The sequence below is a fragment of the Schistocerca piceifrons genome, chromosome 1 (genome assembly GCF_021461385.2).
Source record: "Schistocerca piceifrons isolate TAMUIC-IGC-003096 chromosome 1, iqSchPice1.1, whole genome shotgun sequence".
In the NCBI taxonomy this organism is placed as follows: Eukaryota; Metazoa; Arthropoda; class Insecta; order Orthoptera; family Acrididae; genus Schistocerca; species Schistocerca piceifrons.
Genome location: NC_060138.1, coordinates 760,350,569 through 760,367,621, shown reverse-complemented (window position 1 = coordinate 760,367,621; position 17,053 = coordinate 760,350,569). Strand labels below are relative to the sequence as shown.

At 44.3% G+C, this 17,053-nt stretch overlaps 1 protein-coding gene across 1 annotated transcript in view; it reads left to right on the top strand.

The window, feature by feature from the left end:
• The window catches only part of LOC124774904 (T-box transcription factor TBX5-A-like), a 177,124-nt gene extending 160,312 nt beyond the window's left edge, over positions 1 to 16,812 (top strand). Inside the window, exons 4-5 of the mRNA XM_047249575.1 lie at positions 6,530 to 6,638; positions 16,802 to 16,812. Coding sequence (XP_047105531.1) covers positions 6,530 to 6,638; positions 16,802 to 16,812 — 120 coding nt within the window. The remainder of the gene's footprint in view (positions 1 to 6,529; positions 6,639 to 16,801) is intronic.
• The last annotated feature ends 241 nt before the right edge of the window (positions 16,813 to 17,053 follow it).

The window sequence follows — 17,053 nt, the reverse complement described above, 5'->3', positions numbered from 1 at the left end:
AGATGCGCTCTGCATGAGTAGTTGCAAGACATTGAATGATGCATGTCAGACGGTACTTCGTACAAATTTTAGCGGCTTTCTAGACTATTTCTTGAAGAGAAGGAAAAATGTCTGCAACTCTGTACGCACTCTTATCTTACGCTCGTGAAATTTACTCTAGGCGGAGGAAGTTGAATTGTTGCTCGGTCTTCCTCGAATAGCGATTTTATAAAAGCTGACTTCAAGCCTCTTGGGACATTAAAACTGAGTGTTGAACTGGGACTCGATCCCGGTACCTTTTCCTTTCACTGGCAAATGTTCTACCTACTGAGCTCTGCGGGTACAATTCGCGAACTCCCTCATGGCTTTACTACCGCTGCGAAAACATTCCGGGTTCGAGCGTGGGTCGAGCATGCAGATTTAATTCACCAGGATGTTTCAGATCAGCGCACGCTCCTTTGGAGCGTGAAAATTCATTTCCGAAACAATGCTCTAGGCTGTGGCCAAGGCATTTCTCCACAGTATTCTTTCTTCCATGGGTTCCAGTCCTGCAAGGTATGCAGGAGAACTTGTGTGAAATTTGGGAAGTAGGCGAGAGGTACTGACATAAGTAGAGCTACGACGGCGACTGCTGAGTAGTGACTGCATAGCTCAGTTGGTAGAGCACTTCCGCCCAAAAAGCGAAGGTTCACGATTCGACTCCCGGTTCACCAGACAGTTTTAATCTGACAGGAAATTTCAACGTTGCTTTTCATTCAGAGAGTCCTATTTACGATTTCATGTCGAGAGTTTCGTACGGACTACCTGTTACGATTCTAGCATAGCGTATCGGAGTGTTTCAGTGCCTGCTTTCTTGCCTGCTTGATAAGGACTGTAAACAATGTATCAGGCGTCTAAAATTGGGTGCTGTTTCTTCCGAAGGTGTATCGCACTTTCCCTATGAATCTACGTTTGTCTTGTCACCATCCCTGGTAGTGTTTTCACTTATTCTTCCCATTTCATTTCCTCTTGCTTGTACGTATTAACCTAGATATTTAAGTGTATGATAGTATCCTGTAATAGGATACTATCGGGTTCTTTTCCTTCGTGGTACTCATTATCTACAATTTATTGACATTTAAAAAGAACTATCAATCACTATAGCAGGTAGAAGTACTGTGTAAGTTGTTCCGTACTTCCTTGCAAGCGTCGAGCGACGATAATTTCCTGCAGACGACGATCTGAGACTTACGCTAAATCAGTGTGCTAAATCGTAGCTGGATATTTACAGCATTTGCGGTCCAATTACTCTTCCTTGGGACAGACCTGATGTCAAGTTCGCTTGTATTGAATTAGGCTGTGTTGAACATTTGCCAATCAATATAATGTCATAGGCGCTGTCAACCATACGTTCCTCGAGCCAGCACTAGTTTGTGAAGGCATTTCGTATGATCAAAATGGTTAGAATGGCTCTGAGCGCTATGGGACTTAACATCTGAGGTCATCAGTCCCCTAGAACTTAGAACTACTTAAACCTAACTAACCTAAGGACATCACACACATACATGCCCGAGGCAGGATTCGAAGCTGCGACGTAGCGGTCGCGTGATTCCTGACTGAAGCACCTAGAACCGTATGATCGAACATTTATTACAATTTGGTAAATAACAGTGTTGTGTTTATGCAACTGCGTGCCAGAACTGTAAGGAATGTCAGGGGGAGCTCGAGCAAGTAACACTAACAAGCTAAATATCTTACCACGCCTATAATCTCTAGCAGTAGCGTATTATGCGGTTACACTGTACTGCTCTACATAGAGGTTTTGGATTTCACCAGGAAGGCTACCATAATATGTGCTGAATGGTGACTGTGCCCTGCTATTGCAATTCGCAGAAGCAATGACGACTAAAAAACAACTTCCATAACTGAACCAGGAAAAGAACTGCAACACCAAATTAATGTTGAATAATGAAATTTTGTGCATGTTTTGTGTACACAACGTATTTATGTGATTAACACGCAAGATCACAGGTTAATGTAACTACGAGACAAGTCATTGCAGTTGTGAAATGCTGGTACATAAATAACCGGTGTAACCGCCAGACAGTTGAATGCAAACATGCAAATGTGCGTTCACTGTGTTGTATAGGTGCCGGATGTCAGTTTGCGGGATGGCGTTCCATGTGTGTTGCACTTGGTTGGCGAATATAGGGACGGTTAATGGTGTTTGTGGATGACGCTGTAGTTGCCGTCCGATAAGGTCCTATATGTGCTCGGTTGGTGACAGGTCTGGTAATCGAGCAGGCTAAGGAAACATGTCGACACTCTGTGAAAGTATTTTGTGTTACAACCGTAGTATGTGGACGAGCGTTATACTGTAGAAAAACAGCACCTGGAACGCCGTTCATAAGTGACAGCACAACAGGTCGAATCACCAGCTTGACGTACAAATTTACAGTGAGGGTGCGTGGGATTCCCACTGCTGTCATACGACATCGCACCGCACACCAAACTCCAGGTGTAGGTCCAGTGTGTCTAGCAGGCAGAGAGGATGGTTCCAGGTCCCAGCTGGCCTCCTTCTAACCAACACATGACCATCGCTGGCACCGAGACAGAACCAGCTTTCATCAGTAAACGCAACAGACCGCCACCCTGCCCTCCAACGAGCTCTCGCTTGACACTACTGCAGCCGCAAATGGCAGTGTTTGGGATCAGTGGAATGCACACTACAGGACGTCCAGCTCGGAGCTGTCCTTGAAGTAACCGATTTGTAACAGTCTCTTATGCCATTGTGGTGCCAACTGCCTCAAATTGCTGCTGCGGATCCAGTACAATGCGAAGGAAACACTCTTCCTTCTCGGTAGTCCCACGTGGCCGTCCGGAGCCCCGTCTTCTTGTGAGGCAGTACATACTCGTGACCACCGCTGCCAGCAATCAAGTGCGGTGGCTACATTCATGCCAAGTCTTTCTGCATTAGCGCAGAAGGAACATCAGTTCCTCGTAGATCTATTATACGACCTTATTCAATCTCAGTGAGGTATCGATAATGGCGTCTTTTTCGCCTGTAAGGCATTCTTGACTAACATCAACTCACTACGTCCAGTCTCAGAGATAACTAATGCTCATGACCGATGCAGGTTGCATTTAAAGCAAACCTGATTTGCATACTTATGGCGGTGCTACTATATAGCACCACTGTTACGCAACTGGAGCGATATTTTAACAGACATCATCTTTCAGGTGAAGAAACCCTTCCACCAACTTTCGTTTGTGTCGCACAATTCCTTCTTGATGTTACAATTTTTCCGTCAGTTTATCTTGCTTCCAACTGTGAACTTTCTCATTCAGTATATGCTCTGCAAACCGTTCATACACTTACTTACAACACATTCAACCATAAGCTGCTCTTATTCGAGTCTTGTGACAGAGCGACTCCTTTCACTGTAATTCCGATACTGCATCTCTCAATTCGTGTTCATATTTGATACACTTCCGTATTTAACAATCCTTCTCCCGCAATGCTTTATTTCAAAATATGGTTCCCCGTAAAACCTAGACGCACTAGATTTTAATTAATAATCGGGTGGATATGAAGCATGATTCTAGCATTCGTATTTACACTTCTGACCATTAAAATTGCCAAACCAAGAAGAAATGCAGATGATAAACGGGTATTCATTGGACAAATATATTATACTAGAACTGACATGTGATTACATTTTCACGCAATTTGGGTGCATAGATCCTGAGAAATCAGTACCCAAAACAACCACCTCTGGCCGTAATAACCGCCTTGATGCGCCTGGGCATTGAGTCAAACAGAGCTTGGATGGCGTGTACAGGTACAGCTGCCCATGCAGGTTCAACACGATACCGCAGCTCACATAGAGTAGTGACTGGCGTATTGTGACGAGCCAGTTGCTCGGCCACCATTGACCAGACGTTTTCAGTTGGTGAGAGATCTGCAGAATGTGCCGGCCAGGGCAGCAGTCGAACATTTTCTGTATGCAGAAAGGCCTGCACAGGACCTGCAACATGCGGTCGTGCGTTATCCTGCTGAAATGTAGGGTTTCGCAGGGATCGAATGAAGGATAAAGGCACGGGTCGTAACACATCTGAAATGTAACGTCCACTGTTCAAAGTGTCGTCAATGCGAACAAGAGGTGACCGAGACCTGTAACCAATGGCACCCCATATCATCACGCCGGGTGATAGGCCAGTATGGCGATGACGAATACACGCGTCCAATGTGCGTTCACCGCGAAGTCGCCAAACACGGATGCGACCATCATGATGCTGTAAACAGAACCTGGATTCATCCGAAAAAATGACGTCGTTGAGTACACCATCGCAGGCGCTCCTGTCCGTGATGCAGCGTCAAGGGTAACCGCAGCCATGATCTCCGAGCTGATAGTGTGGTGTCACCGCCAGACACCACACTTGCTAGGTGGTAGTTTTAAATCGGCCGCGGTCCATTGGTACATTTCGGACCCGCGTGTCGCCACTGTGTGATCGGAGACCGAGCGCCACCACAAGGCAGGTCTCGAGATAAGGACTAGCACTCGCCCCAGTTGTACGGACGACGTAGCTAGCGACTATACTGACGAAGCCTCGCTCCTTTGCCGAGCCGATAGTTAGAATAGCCTTCAGCTAAGTCAATGGCTACGACCTAGCAAGGCGCCATTAGTAACATTGCATGTATCTAACGAGTCTCACTTGTATCGCCACAATCTCCAGATGTACCAAAAGGATGGATTAAAGTTAAGTGTTCCAGAAGCTACGTACTTTTCTTTATAGCATTCATTACGTATCCTGTTTCAGACCTCACGTCATCCTGCTTTAACTTAGCGCGTGCCTTTCGGCTTCCTCTCATTGTGTCTAGGCTGTCTTGTCTAGACACAACAGATAGTCCATGCTGCTGCAAACGTCGTCGAACTGTTCGTGCAGATGGTTGTTGTCTTGCAAATGTCCCCGTCTGTAGACTCAGGGATCGAGACATGGCTGCACGATCCGTTACAGCCATGCGGATAAGATGCCTGTCATCTCGACTGCTAGTGATACGAGGCCGTTGGGCTCCAGCACGGCGTTCCATTTTACCCTCCTGCACCCACCGATTCCATATTCTGCTAACAGTCATTGGATCTCGACCATCGCGAGCTGCAATGTCACGATACCGCAAACCGCAATCGCGGTAGTCTACAATCCGACCTTTATCAAAGTCGGAAACGTGATGGTACGCATTTCTCCTCGTTACACGAGGCATCACAACAACGTTTCACCAGGCAACGCCGGTCAACTGCTGTTTGTGTGTGAGAAATCGGTTGGAAACTTTCCTCAGGTCAGCACGTTGTAGGTGTCGCCACCGGCGCCAACCTTGTGTGAATGCTCTGAAAAGCTCATCATTTGCATATGGCAGCATCTTCTTCCTGCCGGTTAAATTTCGCGTCTGTAGCACGTCATCTTCGTGGTGTACCAATTTTAGTGGCCAGTAGTGAATATCGTGGCCGCTAATGTTATTGCTGACGATATTGTGTTGTGGAAAGAGTAGCTATTTTTAATTATGCATAATTACAGGGTGGTTATAATTAAACTTCCGCTACTTGACAGTGCCCTTATGAAAAACTGTGATCGTAGGGCAGTGAAACGTTATGGAAACATTGTAAGGACACGGGGAAGAGAAATAATGAATGGACCATTGAAAGTAACTCATTTTAATTTCCACATGAGAGGGTAACATTTTTTAATTGCATACCATGTTTACTTTCTGTTTTACTTTTCTCAGTGTAACGACCATCTCTGTCCACTGCAGCCTGGAACCGCACTAGTGATACCATTTCACAACCGTTCGCAACACTTTTCGAACTGTGGATCGCGGAATGTTCAGTTGTCGTGGCCCAACTCGTACGCTGCTTGAAAATAGAACATGGTACTTTGCACTTTGCATCGCAGCCATGGCAACAGTAACTTATTCAACATTTTGTGGCGCAGTTCGCTGTCGGCCTCTCCCGAGAGCAGTTCACAGATCATCAGTTAATTCGAACTTCCGAATCACGTTCTTCAACTAGTGGCGGAAAGAGGATCTTTACATATGCTTTTAACATGTCGATACTCGCGAGGAGTAGCTGTTGTTTTGACAAAACAGCTTTACGATTAAAAGCCTGCTCAATTTGCGCAGACCCTTTGTTAACTGTCTGCAACTGTAATGCTTACTGATGACTGTTTTTCACACCCACGTCGCCGTACCAATAACGGTGCCTAGCGGCAAATCATGATACTAACAGCGCAAATCCTGCAACGCGCAATCTGAACTTCATTCCTTTAAAGTTGGTTACATACGGTAAATAGTTTTCTGTCTTCACTAGCACAAGTAGTGAAACTGTAATTATAACCATCCTATATTTTGTACCTGTCGTGTGACCTAATGACGTTTACAATATCTCATGCTTTTAAATATCTTATAAAGCTACAAGCGCATGTTGTTACATGTTCATGTTTGCGTGCGTAAGAGAGAGAGAGAGAGAGAAGCTAGGTCTGGGCTCAAATACTCATTTGGTTTATTACCTATTTTCAGAATGACGATTTGGCAGCCCTTAAAATTCGCAACAACCCATTTGCCAAGGCATTTAGAAACAAGCTCACAAGGCGACAGTCTAATGTGGACGTGGCAGAGGTATCTTCCGGTAAGTACAACTGCAATATTTAAAAAATCTTGCAGCGACTCAACTGTTATGTAATCAAGGAGGATGTACAAAATTTGCCCGTGATATGTAATCACGGACGATGTACAAAATTCGCCCGTGACATATGTTGTTAACGGGTCTGTTGTTGGAAGTAACTGCTATGTTGGGGAATGTCTCCTCCACTAGTTGCTGAACTTCGTGACCTCCACATCACATTGCCCAACAGTGCCAGCTGCGCACGTTCTTTCTGCTAGGGTATCCTCTAAGGCTTATAGTACCATCTTGTCTCGGAAAATAATACTTTCCATCAAAAAGGCGGCTTTTACCAAGAAGAGAACTTTCAAGTGAGGTCTTGCTTAGACTGTGTGTAATCCTCCGCTACCTTAAGGAGATTACTGATAGTCCCTCACAGTTAATTTTTGGTTTTGGGATTATCACTGATCAAATTACCTGTGCTATTTCCATATGTCATAAATGTCTCTATGTATTTCATTTTCTGAGGGCAGAGGTTGCCTCATGTATCATAAAATGGTCATCAAAACAACTACATTAACCATTACTGATTTGTCAAGCAATATGATTGTAATTGTTATTGTCACTGCTTGACCGAGGGATCCTAAAATACGCTATACGTATTGACTTTGTCTGTCGCAGTCCAATCGAATGCAGAAGAAAAGTACACTGGTATTTGAGAAAACTGTAACACAAATATATATATATATATATATATATATAACATTTTTGCTTTATAGTACTATATATGAAGTTTTCTATCAGAATTCAGTATGGTAGGAAGCATCACAGGCTGTAATCACAGCCTCTAAACTGGGTGCCATAGAATGAAGAGAGCTTCGATCTCTCTCCACGCAGTCTGTACACGAGACTACAAAACATTAACAGCAGAATCTGGAGGACCGTGACGAATAGTTGGTTGGTTGGTTGGTTTTTGGGGGAGGAGACCAGACAGCGAAGTCACCGGTCTCATCGGATTAGGGGCGGATGGGGAAGGAAGTCGGCCGTGCCCTTTGAAAGGAACCATCCCGGCATTTGCCTGGAGCGATTTAGGGAAATCACGGAAAACCTAAATCAGGATGGCCGCACGCGGGATTGAACCGTCGTCCTCCCGAATGCGAGTCCAGTGTGCTAACCACTGACTGCGCCACCTTTTTTTTTTTTTAGCTCTAGCCCTTTTTTCCGCTATACCTTTTTTTCTTTTTGTTGATTTTGTGTTTTTTTCTTTTTTTTGTAAACATTTTCTTTTCTTTTGAAAACCCGTTAATAAAATGAAACTAAAAAAAAACAAGTGCCACCGCCACTTTTCATCCTATAACAAAAAAATCTAGGCCACTTCAGGCGTTGGCTCCTGACTAAACCTACCCCTGAGAGCTGCCTATATACCAGCGGAAATATGGGAAATCAAGGTTAGGGCTATCCTTACAAACAAAACAAAATATTCCTTTTTCTGAATTTTTTTTTTTTTTTTTTTTTTTTTTTTTTTTTTTTTTTTTTTTTTTTTGTGTAAGTGATCAGAGGCCTTCTGCGCCCCGCTGGTAATATGTTGAGTGACGTTTTCTCGAAATTGATGTGTTCCGTTCAATTGTTCAGAAATGTTCATTGGTTCAAACAGGAAACCTTCTTCTCTCTTGGCTTAACACATTCCAGCTGCGAGGCGGCTCGTGGAAAGCACTCCCAAGGAAGTTCGAGAAAAATCGTCTGTATTGTGGGTGACGGACAACGACATAATGACGGTCATTGAGGTATGTCCAAAAATCGAGTACAGAGTCTACAGTTTGTCCAAATATGTAGTGAATGGCATGTTCGCGAATCCAATTCACAGCATTGGTCTTTGTCCGAGGAAAATAGTCACGTTCCGGAAATAATAATGAAAGGGGAGTAATCCGATCCGGAATGTCCCGCGTTAGAAAAGCCACAATACGTCGAACCAAGTGCCAAACCTCCGCCGCCGGTCCGCAAACAAACCGATGTTCGTCTGGCACTCCACACGTGGAGCATAGAGGTGATTGGGCGAGGTGGATACGATGAAGGCGAAATTGGTTGATTTGCTTACCATTGACAGTTAGGTACCAGACAGATTGTACATTCGTGTCAAAGTAACAGGCGGACACCGCGCGTCATACATGACGCCAGTCAACCTGGGGGAACTTTTGTTCAATCGGGTTAGGTGGACGACCTAATTGGAGGACACTGTATACTGCCTTTGTCTTGAGTAAAAGCTGTCTTGGTAAGGTGAGGCGTAGATAACTGAGTTCCAGAAAGAAGTACCGTATATAATGGAACTGGGCCGGAACATCCGAGATCATCACTGGGGCTGACAGTGAGACCGGCGAGTATGCCGACAGGAGGAGACCAGTGAGGCTCGTGGGGCAACGGGTCCATACCGTCATCTGGGAGCTGACAAATAGGGCGCGAGCTCTATCCGGCACGTGAAACAGACCTATCCCTCCTCGTTCACGGGGAAGAGTAAGGGTTGCATAGTTAACTTTGAACAACATCCCAGAGCTGACGAAAGATGCCATCGCTGCCAACATGCGACGTGCCACAGTAAGCGGGAAAGGTAGAACTTGTGCTACATGGGGAACTCGGGATGCGATATATGTATTGACATATCGAGCGCGTTGGAGAATATCTAGGGATCGAAGGCGATGGTCCATAAGACCTGCTCTGATCATTAAAAGGAGGCGTCGGCAGTTGATGGTGCCTGAACTCCGGAGATCAGATGAAAAATCTATTCCCAAACAACGAATGGTATCAACGGTGGTGAGAGGTGTAACGCACTCCACGGGAAGTCCCGTGCCAATGAACATAACTTTTGACTTGCGTACGTTTAAAGAGCTACCCGACGCCTCACCATAAGTCGCTACCCACGTCAAAACAGCTCGAACCTCGTCGGCATTACGTAAACAGATGACTACATCGTCAGCATAGGCCGTGCAACAGAATCGGTAGCGATCTATGGACAACCCTACCAAACGTTGTCTTAGTCCACATAGCAAGGATTCCAAGGAAAAGGCGTACAAAATTGCTGATAGAGGGCAACCTTGACGTACGGATCGACCTATTATTATCGGTGGAGTGAGTCTGCCATTGTACATAATCCTGGATGAGGCACCCCGCAGAAGGCGCATCACTACCGTGATAACGGCGACTGGGAAACCCATATGGTGGAGAACGGCCGTAAGGAACGAATGGTCAACCCTATCAAAAGCTTGACTAAAGTCCAAAGACGCAAGTGCCCCAGAGAGGCGTAGCCACCTCGCTCGGTACGAATAGTTGCCCACACACCTTATCCCAGACACATCATATCCCAGATATGCCTAATATGGCATGCAGTATTACCTGAAGAGATTAAATTTTGTATCTATGACACTCTAAAGCACCTCAACTGACATTTTTCCGCTACACTACGTGATCGAAAGTATCCGGACACCCCCAAAAACACACGTTTTTCATATTAGGTGCATTATGCTGTCATCTACTGCCAGGTACTCCGTATCACGACCTCAGTAGTCATCAGTAGTCATTAGACGTCGTGAGAGAGCATAGTGGGGCGCCCCGCGTAACTTACGGACTTTGAACGTGGTCAGGTGATCGGGTGGTACTTGCGTCAAACGTCTGTACGCGAGATTTCCATACTTCTATACATCCCTAGGTCCACTGTTCCTTATGTAATTGTGAAGTGGAAACGTGAAGGGAACACCTACAGCACAAAAGTGTACAGGCCGACCTCGTCTGTTGATTGACAGAGACCGCCGACGGTTGAAGAGGGTCGTTTTGTATAATAGGCAGACATCTAACCAGACCATCACACAGGAATTCCAAACTGCATCAGGATCCACTGCAAGTACTATCACAGTTAGACGGGAGGTGACAAAACTTGGATTTCATGGTCATAAACCACACATTACGCCGGTAAATGCCAAACGACGCCTCGCTTGGTGTAAGGAGCGTAAACATTGGACGATTGAAGAATGGAAAAACGTTGTGTGGAGAGACGAGTCACGGTACACAATGTGGCGATCCGATGGCAGGGTGTGCATACGGCTAATGATCGGTGAACATCATCTGCCAGCGAGTGTAGTGCCAACAGTAAAATTCGTAGGCGGTGGTGTTATGGTGTCGTCGTGTTTTTCTTGGAGGGGACTTGCACTTCTTGTTGTTTTGCGTGGCACTATCACAGTACAAGCCTACGCTGATGTTTTAAGCACCTGCCTTCTTCCCACTGTTGAAGAGCAATTCGGGGATGGCGATTGCATCTTTCAACACAATCAAGCACCTCTTCATAATGCACGGCCAGTGGCGGAGTGGTTGCACGACATTAACATCCTGAATCCTATAGATCGCCTTTGGGATGTTTTGGAACGCCGACAGGGTGCCAGGATTCACCGATCAACGTCGATACCTCTTCTCAGTGCAGCACTTCGTGAAGAATGGGCTGCCATTCCCCAAGAAACCTTCCAGCACCTGATTTAACGTATGCTAAGGATGGGCCTACACCATATTGAATTCCAGCATTACCGATGCAGGGCGCCACGAACTTGTAGGTCATTTACAGCCAGGTGTCCGGATACTTTGGATCACATAGTGTATGTCACTCTTGACTGATAGCTAGTACAGAGCATTTAAAAAGCATGCCACCATCATTGAATAGTAGGTTAGAGTGCAACTTGTTCGAAAACGCTGAATTTTATCCCTCAATATGCCAGCGAAGGCATTCTCGAGTTCATTACAGGTTCGAAAACGCTGAAATTTTTCATTCAGTACGCCAACGAAGGCATTCTAGAGTTCATTACAGTCAGATTTTTGTGGTATCTCTGTAATGTAAGCCGACACATTGACATCCATGCCACCAGTCCAGAACTCGAAAAAATTGGTGTCATGGTATATAAATGAAATTTCCAACAGAAAAGATTTTATTTTTCTCTATGACTAATAGTTCCTGCGTTGCAGGAGATGGAAAAACTGCAGATCCCCAAAAAATATTGTTTTTATGGTATAAATTGATGTATATTGTTAAATGAGAACAAATATTAAATGTTTGTAACGTATCTATGTCAGTAGAAACGTATTAAGAGATAAATTGAGTTCTGGAGTTGTAACAGGGTGGAAAGGCGGGGGTGGATGTAATAAGTGTGAGGGAGGTTAGGTCTCCAGAGGGTGATCATGCAAATCCCTCCTTCATAGGTCTGCAAAATTCAGAGCGAGTAGGCAATTATCGATTTGCTCTACCGCACTACGTCACAAGAAGCAACTACAGGGTGTTTCACAAAGTTATACCGACCCTTCTGCAGCTCGCCTTATGGAATACTTGCGTTGCAGTCTGCAGATATATACTGGGGTGTCTATTTTCCACGAAGTGCGTTAACACTATTTGGAATATAGATATGAAGTCCCAATAATAGTAACGCAAGAAACGCATGTGGACAGAATCTTTTTAAATCCCTGACCACTGTTATACAGGGTGTTACAAAAAGGTACGGCTAAACTTTCAGGAAACATTCCTCACACACAAAGAAAGAAAATATGTTATGTGGACATGTGTCCGGAAACGCTTACTTTCCATTTTAGAGCTCATTTTATTACTTCTCTTCAAATCGCATTAATCATGGAATGGAAACACACAGCAACAGAACGTACCAGCGTGACTTCAAACACTTTGTTACAGGAAATGTTCAAAACGTCCTCCGTTAGCGAGGATACATGCATCCACCCTCCGTCGCATGGAATCCCTGATGCGCTGATGCAGCCCTGGAGAATGGCGTATTGTATCACAGCCGTCCACAATACGAGCACGAAGAGTCTCTACATTTGGTACCGGGGTTGCGTAGACAAGAGCTTTCAAATGCCCCTATAAATGAAAGTCAAGAGGGTTGAGGTCAGAAGAGCGTGGAGGCCATGGAATTGGTCCGCCTCTACCAATCCATCGGTCGCTGAATCTGTTGTTGAGAAGCGTACGAACACTTTGACTGAAATGTGCAGGAGCTCCATCGTGCATGAACCACATGTTGTGTCGTACTTGTAAAGGCACATGTTCTAGCAGCACAGGTAGAGTATCCCGTATGAAATCATGATAACGTACTCCATTGAGCGTAGGTGGAAGAACATGGTGCCCAATCAAGACATTACCAACAATGCCTGCCCAAACGTTCACAGAAAATCTGTGTTGATGACGTGATTGCACAACTGCGTGCGGATTCTCATCAGCCCGCACATGTTGATTGCGAAAATTTACAATTTGATCACGTTGGAATGAAGCCTCATCCGTAAAGAGAACATTTGCACTGAAATGAGGATTGACACATTGTTGGATGAACCATTCGCAGAAGTGTACCTGTGGAGGCCCATCAGCTGCTGATAGTGCCTGCACACGCTGTACATGCTACGGAAACAACTGGTTCTCCCGTAGCACTCTCCATACAGTGACGTGGTCAACGTTACCTTGTTCAGCAGCAACTTCACTGACGCTGACGTTAGGGTTATCGTCAACTGCACGAAGAATTGCCTCGTCCATTGCAGGTGTCCTCGTCGTTCTAGGTCTTCCCCTGTCGCGAGTCATAGGCTGGAATGTTCTGTGCTCCCTAAGACGCCGATCAATTGCTTCGAACGTCTTCCTGTCGGGACACCTTCGTTCTGGAAATCTGTCTCGATACAAACGTACCGCGCCACGGCTATTGCCCCGTGCTAATCCATACATCAAATGGGCATCTGCCAACTCCGCATTTGTAAACATTGCACTGACTGCAAAACCACGTTCGTGATGAACACTAACCTGTTGATGCTACGTACTGATGTGCTTGATGCTAGTACTGTAGAGCAATGAGTCGCTTGTCAACACAAGCATCGAAGTCAACATTACCTTCCTTCAATTGGGCCAACTGGCGGTGAAACGAGGAAGTACAGTTCATACTGACGAAACTGCAATGAGCTCTAACATGGAATTAAGCGTTTCCAGACACATGTCCACATAACATCTTTTCTTTATTTGTGTGTGAGGAATGTTTCCTGAAAGTTTGGCCGTACCTTTTGTAACACCCTGTATAATGCTAGAGAAAACTGGTTCTTTGCCTTTCTGTGAGACATTTGTATTGTTTTTCTGGGAAAGGCAGCTTCCTGCACGGCAACTGTTACTCGTTTTTCAGTCTGAGGACAGTCTATACCTCCCCAGCATTTCATGTCCATATCACTCAGATCAGTAGACAAAATAACTTCACTGAGCTTTTATTTAGATAGTGGAGCTATTTTCCGTTTACTGAGTATCCACTTTCAGTTGTTAAATGAGCTATCGTATGAAAAAGTTCAACAGATGGAACTGTCTGCCATACTGAAGAGCCTGCGCCAGGCGCATCATGCTGTGAAAATATATTCAACAATTTCGATTTCATTGTCTCCACGATCAGTAGCTACAATACTTTTGGCAACTTGAGGGTATAAAACACATCACCCCAGCCTCTACATTCCCAACGTCTGAAGAGTCGAAGATGCTTAAATTGGTTCCCTCTTAACAAAAGTAGGTCATGTAGGTATTATCAAACTTCATATATTTCAACGTAAGTCAGAGATTACTTTTCTAGTTTTAAACGTGACTGCCTTGTTCCATCAGACATACTGACGTTTACCTTGCAAGATATACTGTGGATGCGTGCTAAGTTGCTCCTCTCAGTGCAGCCCACCTACAAGTGCCAGAAAACCCACATTTGGAAAAGAATTATGCAGTCTGCTAGTGACACAGTTACAAGAGAGAGAAGTGAAGTAACTTTCTGGCAATCCATCAATTCACTACCAGACGACTTTACAATATGTTGTAAACGACAGACAGCAACAAGATGCCACGTTTACAATTCCAATTCCTTTCCCACCAACATAACATACCACACTGACAACATCACACTTACAAATTAAGCACTTCCAGCCATTGTTTATAGAAATATATTTTACATAAAATCCCACTTCTTTTTTTTTTAGTCATCAGTCTTCTGTCTGGTTTGATGTGGCCCGCCGCGAACTTCTTTCCTGTTCCAATCTCTTCAGCTCAGAGTAGCACTTTCAAACTACATCCTCAATTATTTGATGGATATATTCCAATCTCTGTCTTCCACTACAGTTTTAACACTCTACAGCTCACTCTACTACCACGGAAGTCATTCCCTGATGTCTTAACAGATGTTCTATCATGCTGTCGCTTCTTCTTGTCAGTAATTCCCACAAACTTATTTCCTCTCCGATTATGCGCAGAACCTTCTCATTCCTTACTTTATCAGTCCATCTGATTTCCAACATTCACCTGTAGCACCACATCTAAAATGCTTCTCTTCTGTTCCGGTTTTCCCACAGTCCATGATTCACTACCGTACAATGCAGTACTCCAAACGTACATTCTCAGAGATTTCTTCCTCCAATTAAGTCCTATGTTTGATACTAGTAGACTTGTCTTGGCCGGGAACGCCCTTTTTGCCAGAGCTAGTGTGTTTTTGACGTCCTGTTTGCTCCGTCCGTCATGGGTTATTTCGCTGCCTAGGTAGCAGAATTCATCACCAGTGTAACTGGTCAGCAGTGTCACCAGTGTAACTCGTTATTGATGTCCTTTCACCTTGAATTTTAATTTCATTCTTGAACCTTTCTTTTACTTCCATCATTCCTTCTTCTTTTTATAGATTGAACAGTAGGGGAAAAAGACTACATCCTTGTCTTACTTCCTCTTTAATCTGAGCAATTCGTTCTTGGTCTTCCACTCTTATTATTCACTCCGGGCTTTAGTACAACATACCTGTCTCTCCCTATAGCTTCCCCCTACTTTTCTAAGAATATCGAAAACCTACACCATCTGGCACTACCGAATGCTGTTTCCAAGTCGACAAATACTATGAACGTGTCTTGATGTTTCTTTAGTCTTGCTCCCGTTATCAACCACAACTTCAGAACTGCTTCTGTGGTGCCTTTACATTTCCTCAGTCCAAATTGATCGTGATCGAACACATCCTCATTTAACAAATGCAAATAAGTACTCACTTAATAAATTGAAAATAACTCCACTATATAAACATGAGCCCTATAAAGTTATTATGTCCGCATACGTAAGAGAAATGGAAATGAAATTCTGGGGAGGTATAGACTGTCTGTGAACTGAAAAACGAGCAGCACGCAAGATGGGGAAAGTTGCGTTTCCTGGAATAACACAACAGCTGCCGCACAGGATGGCAAAGAATCAAGTCCCCTCTAGCAGAGAATTGTATAGATTCTGCCCATATGTGTTTCTTGCGATAGTATTATTAGCAGCTCATATCTGTGTTCAATGTAGTGCTAATACACTTTGTGAAAAATAGCCCCCCACCCTCCCAGAATTGTCTGCGCACTGCGTCCCCAGTGGTTCATAAGGCAAACTTGGAAGGATTGGTATAGCTTTGTGAAACACTCTGTAGTTTGAAACTTCCTGGCAGATAGAAACTGTGTGCCGGACCGAGACTCGAACTCAGCCTTTGCCTTTCGCGGGCGTTTGGAAGGTAGGAGACGAGGTGCTGGCGGAAATAAAGCTGTGAGGAGAGGTCGTGTGTCGTGCGTGGGTAGCTCTTTTGGTACAGCAGTTTCCTACGTAAGGCAAAGGTCCCGAGTTCGAGTCTCGGCCCGGCATATAGTTGTAATCCGCCAGGAAGTTTCATATCAGAGCACACTACGCTGCAGACTGAAAATTTCATTCTGGACCCTGTAGTTTGATTTTTGTGACATAGTGTAGAAGAGAGAATGGGGAATTGTCTGCTCGCTCTACATTTGCAAACCTACGAAGGAGGGAACTGCACGACCACAAACTGGCGACCTACATTTCCTCACACTTCCAATCCCACCTTTCCACTCCTTACACCCTCAGAACACAATTTATGCCAAAATAATTTTCTACTGCACTTAGATGTGGTACAGACTTTTGATATTTGTTCTTAACCCACTTCATTTAAGAGTAAACATCAATTTCATAGCATTAAAATACCATTTTTAATAATCTGCGATAATCCCATCCCCTGCAACACGGAAACTGTTAGTCATAGATAAAAATGAATAGTACTTTCTTTGTAGAAAATTTAATGTAATGTTTGAAATACAAGGTTAGTAGTGAAATTCTTAGTGATTTAATCAGTATCATGTTCTGTTTTCCTCAGATTGTAAATAATCTTTTATCAGTACTAAAAAGCATATATTAATGGTGTAAACATGAAGTTGGCGCACTCGTTCCCATTACCTGTAATCGCAATAAAGACAAATATTTATGTTGAAGCTGTTTGTATGCAAATGTGTTTGAAAAATATCTTTCGTCTAAAGTGTAATACTATCAATGCATAATATGTTCCAGCTACCAAGAAGACATCCTCTGAAGCCATCAGTGTACCTGCAGTTGCATCGCCCTTGGTTGA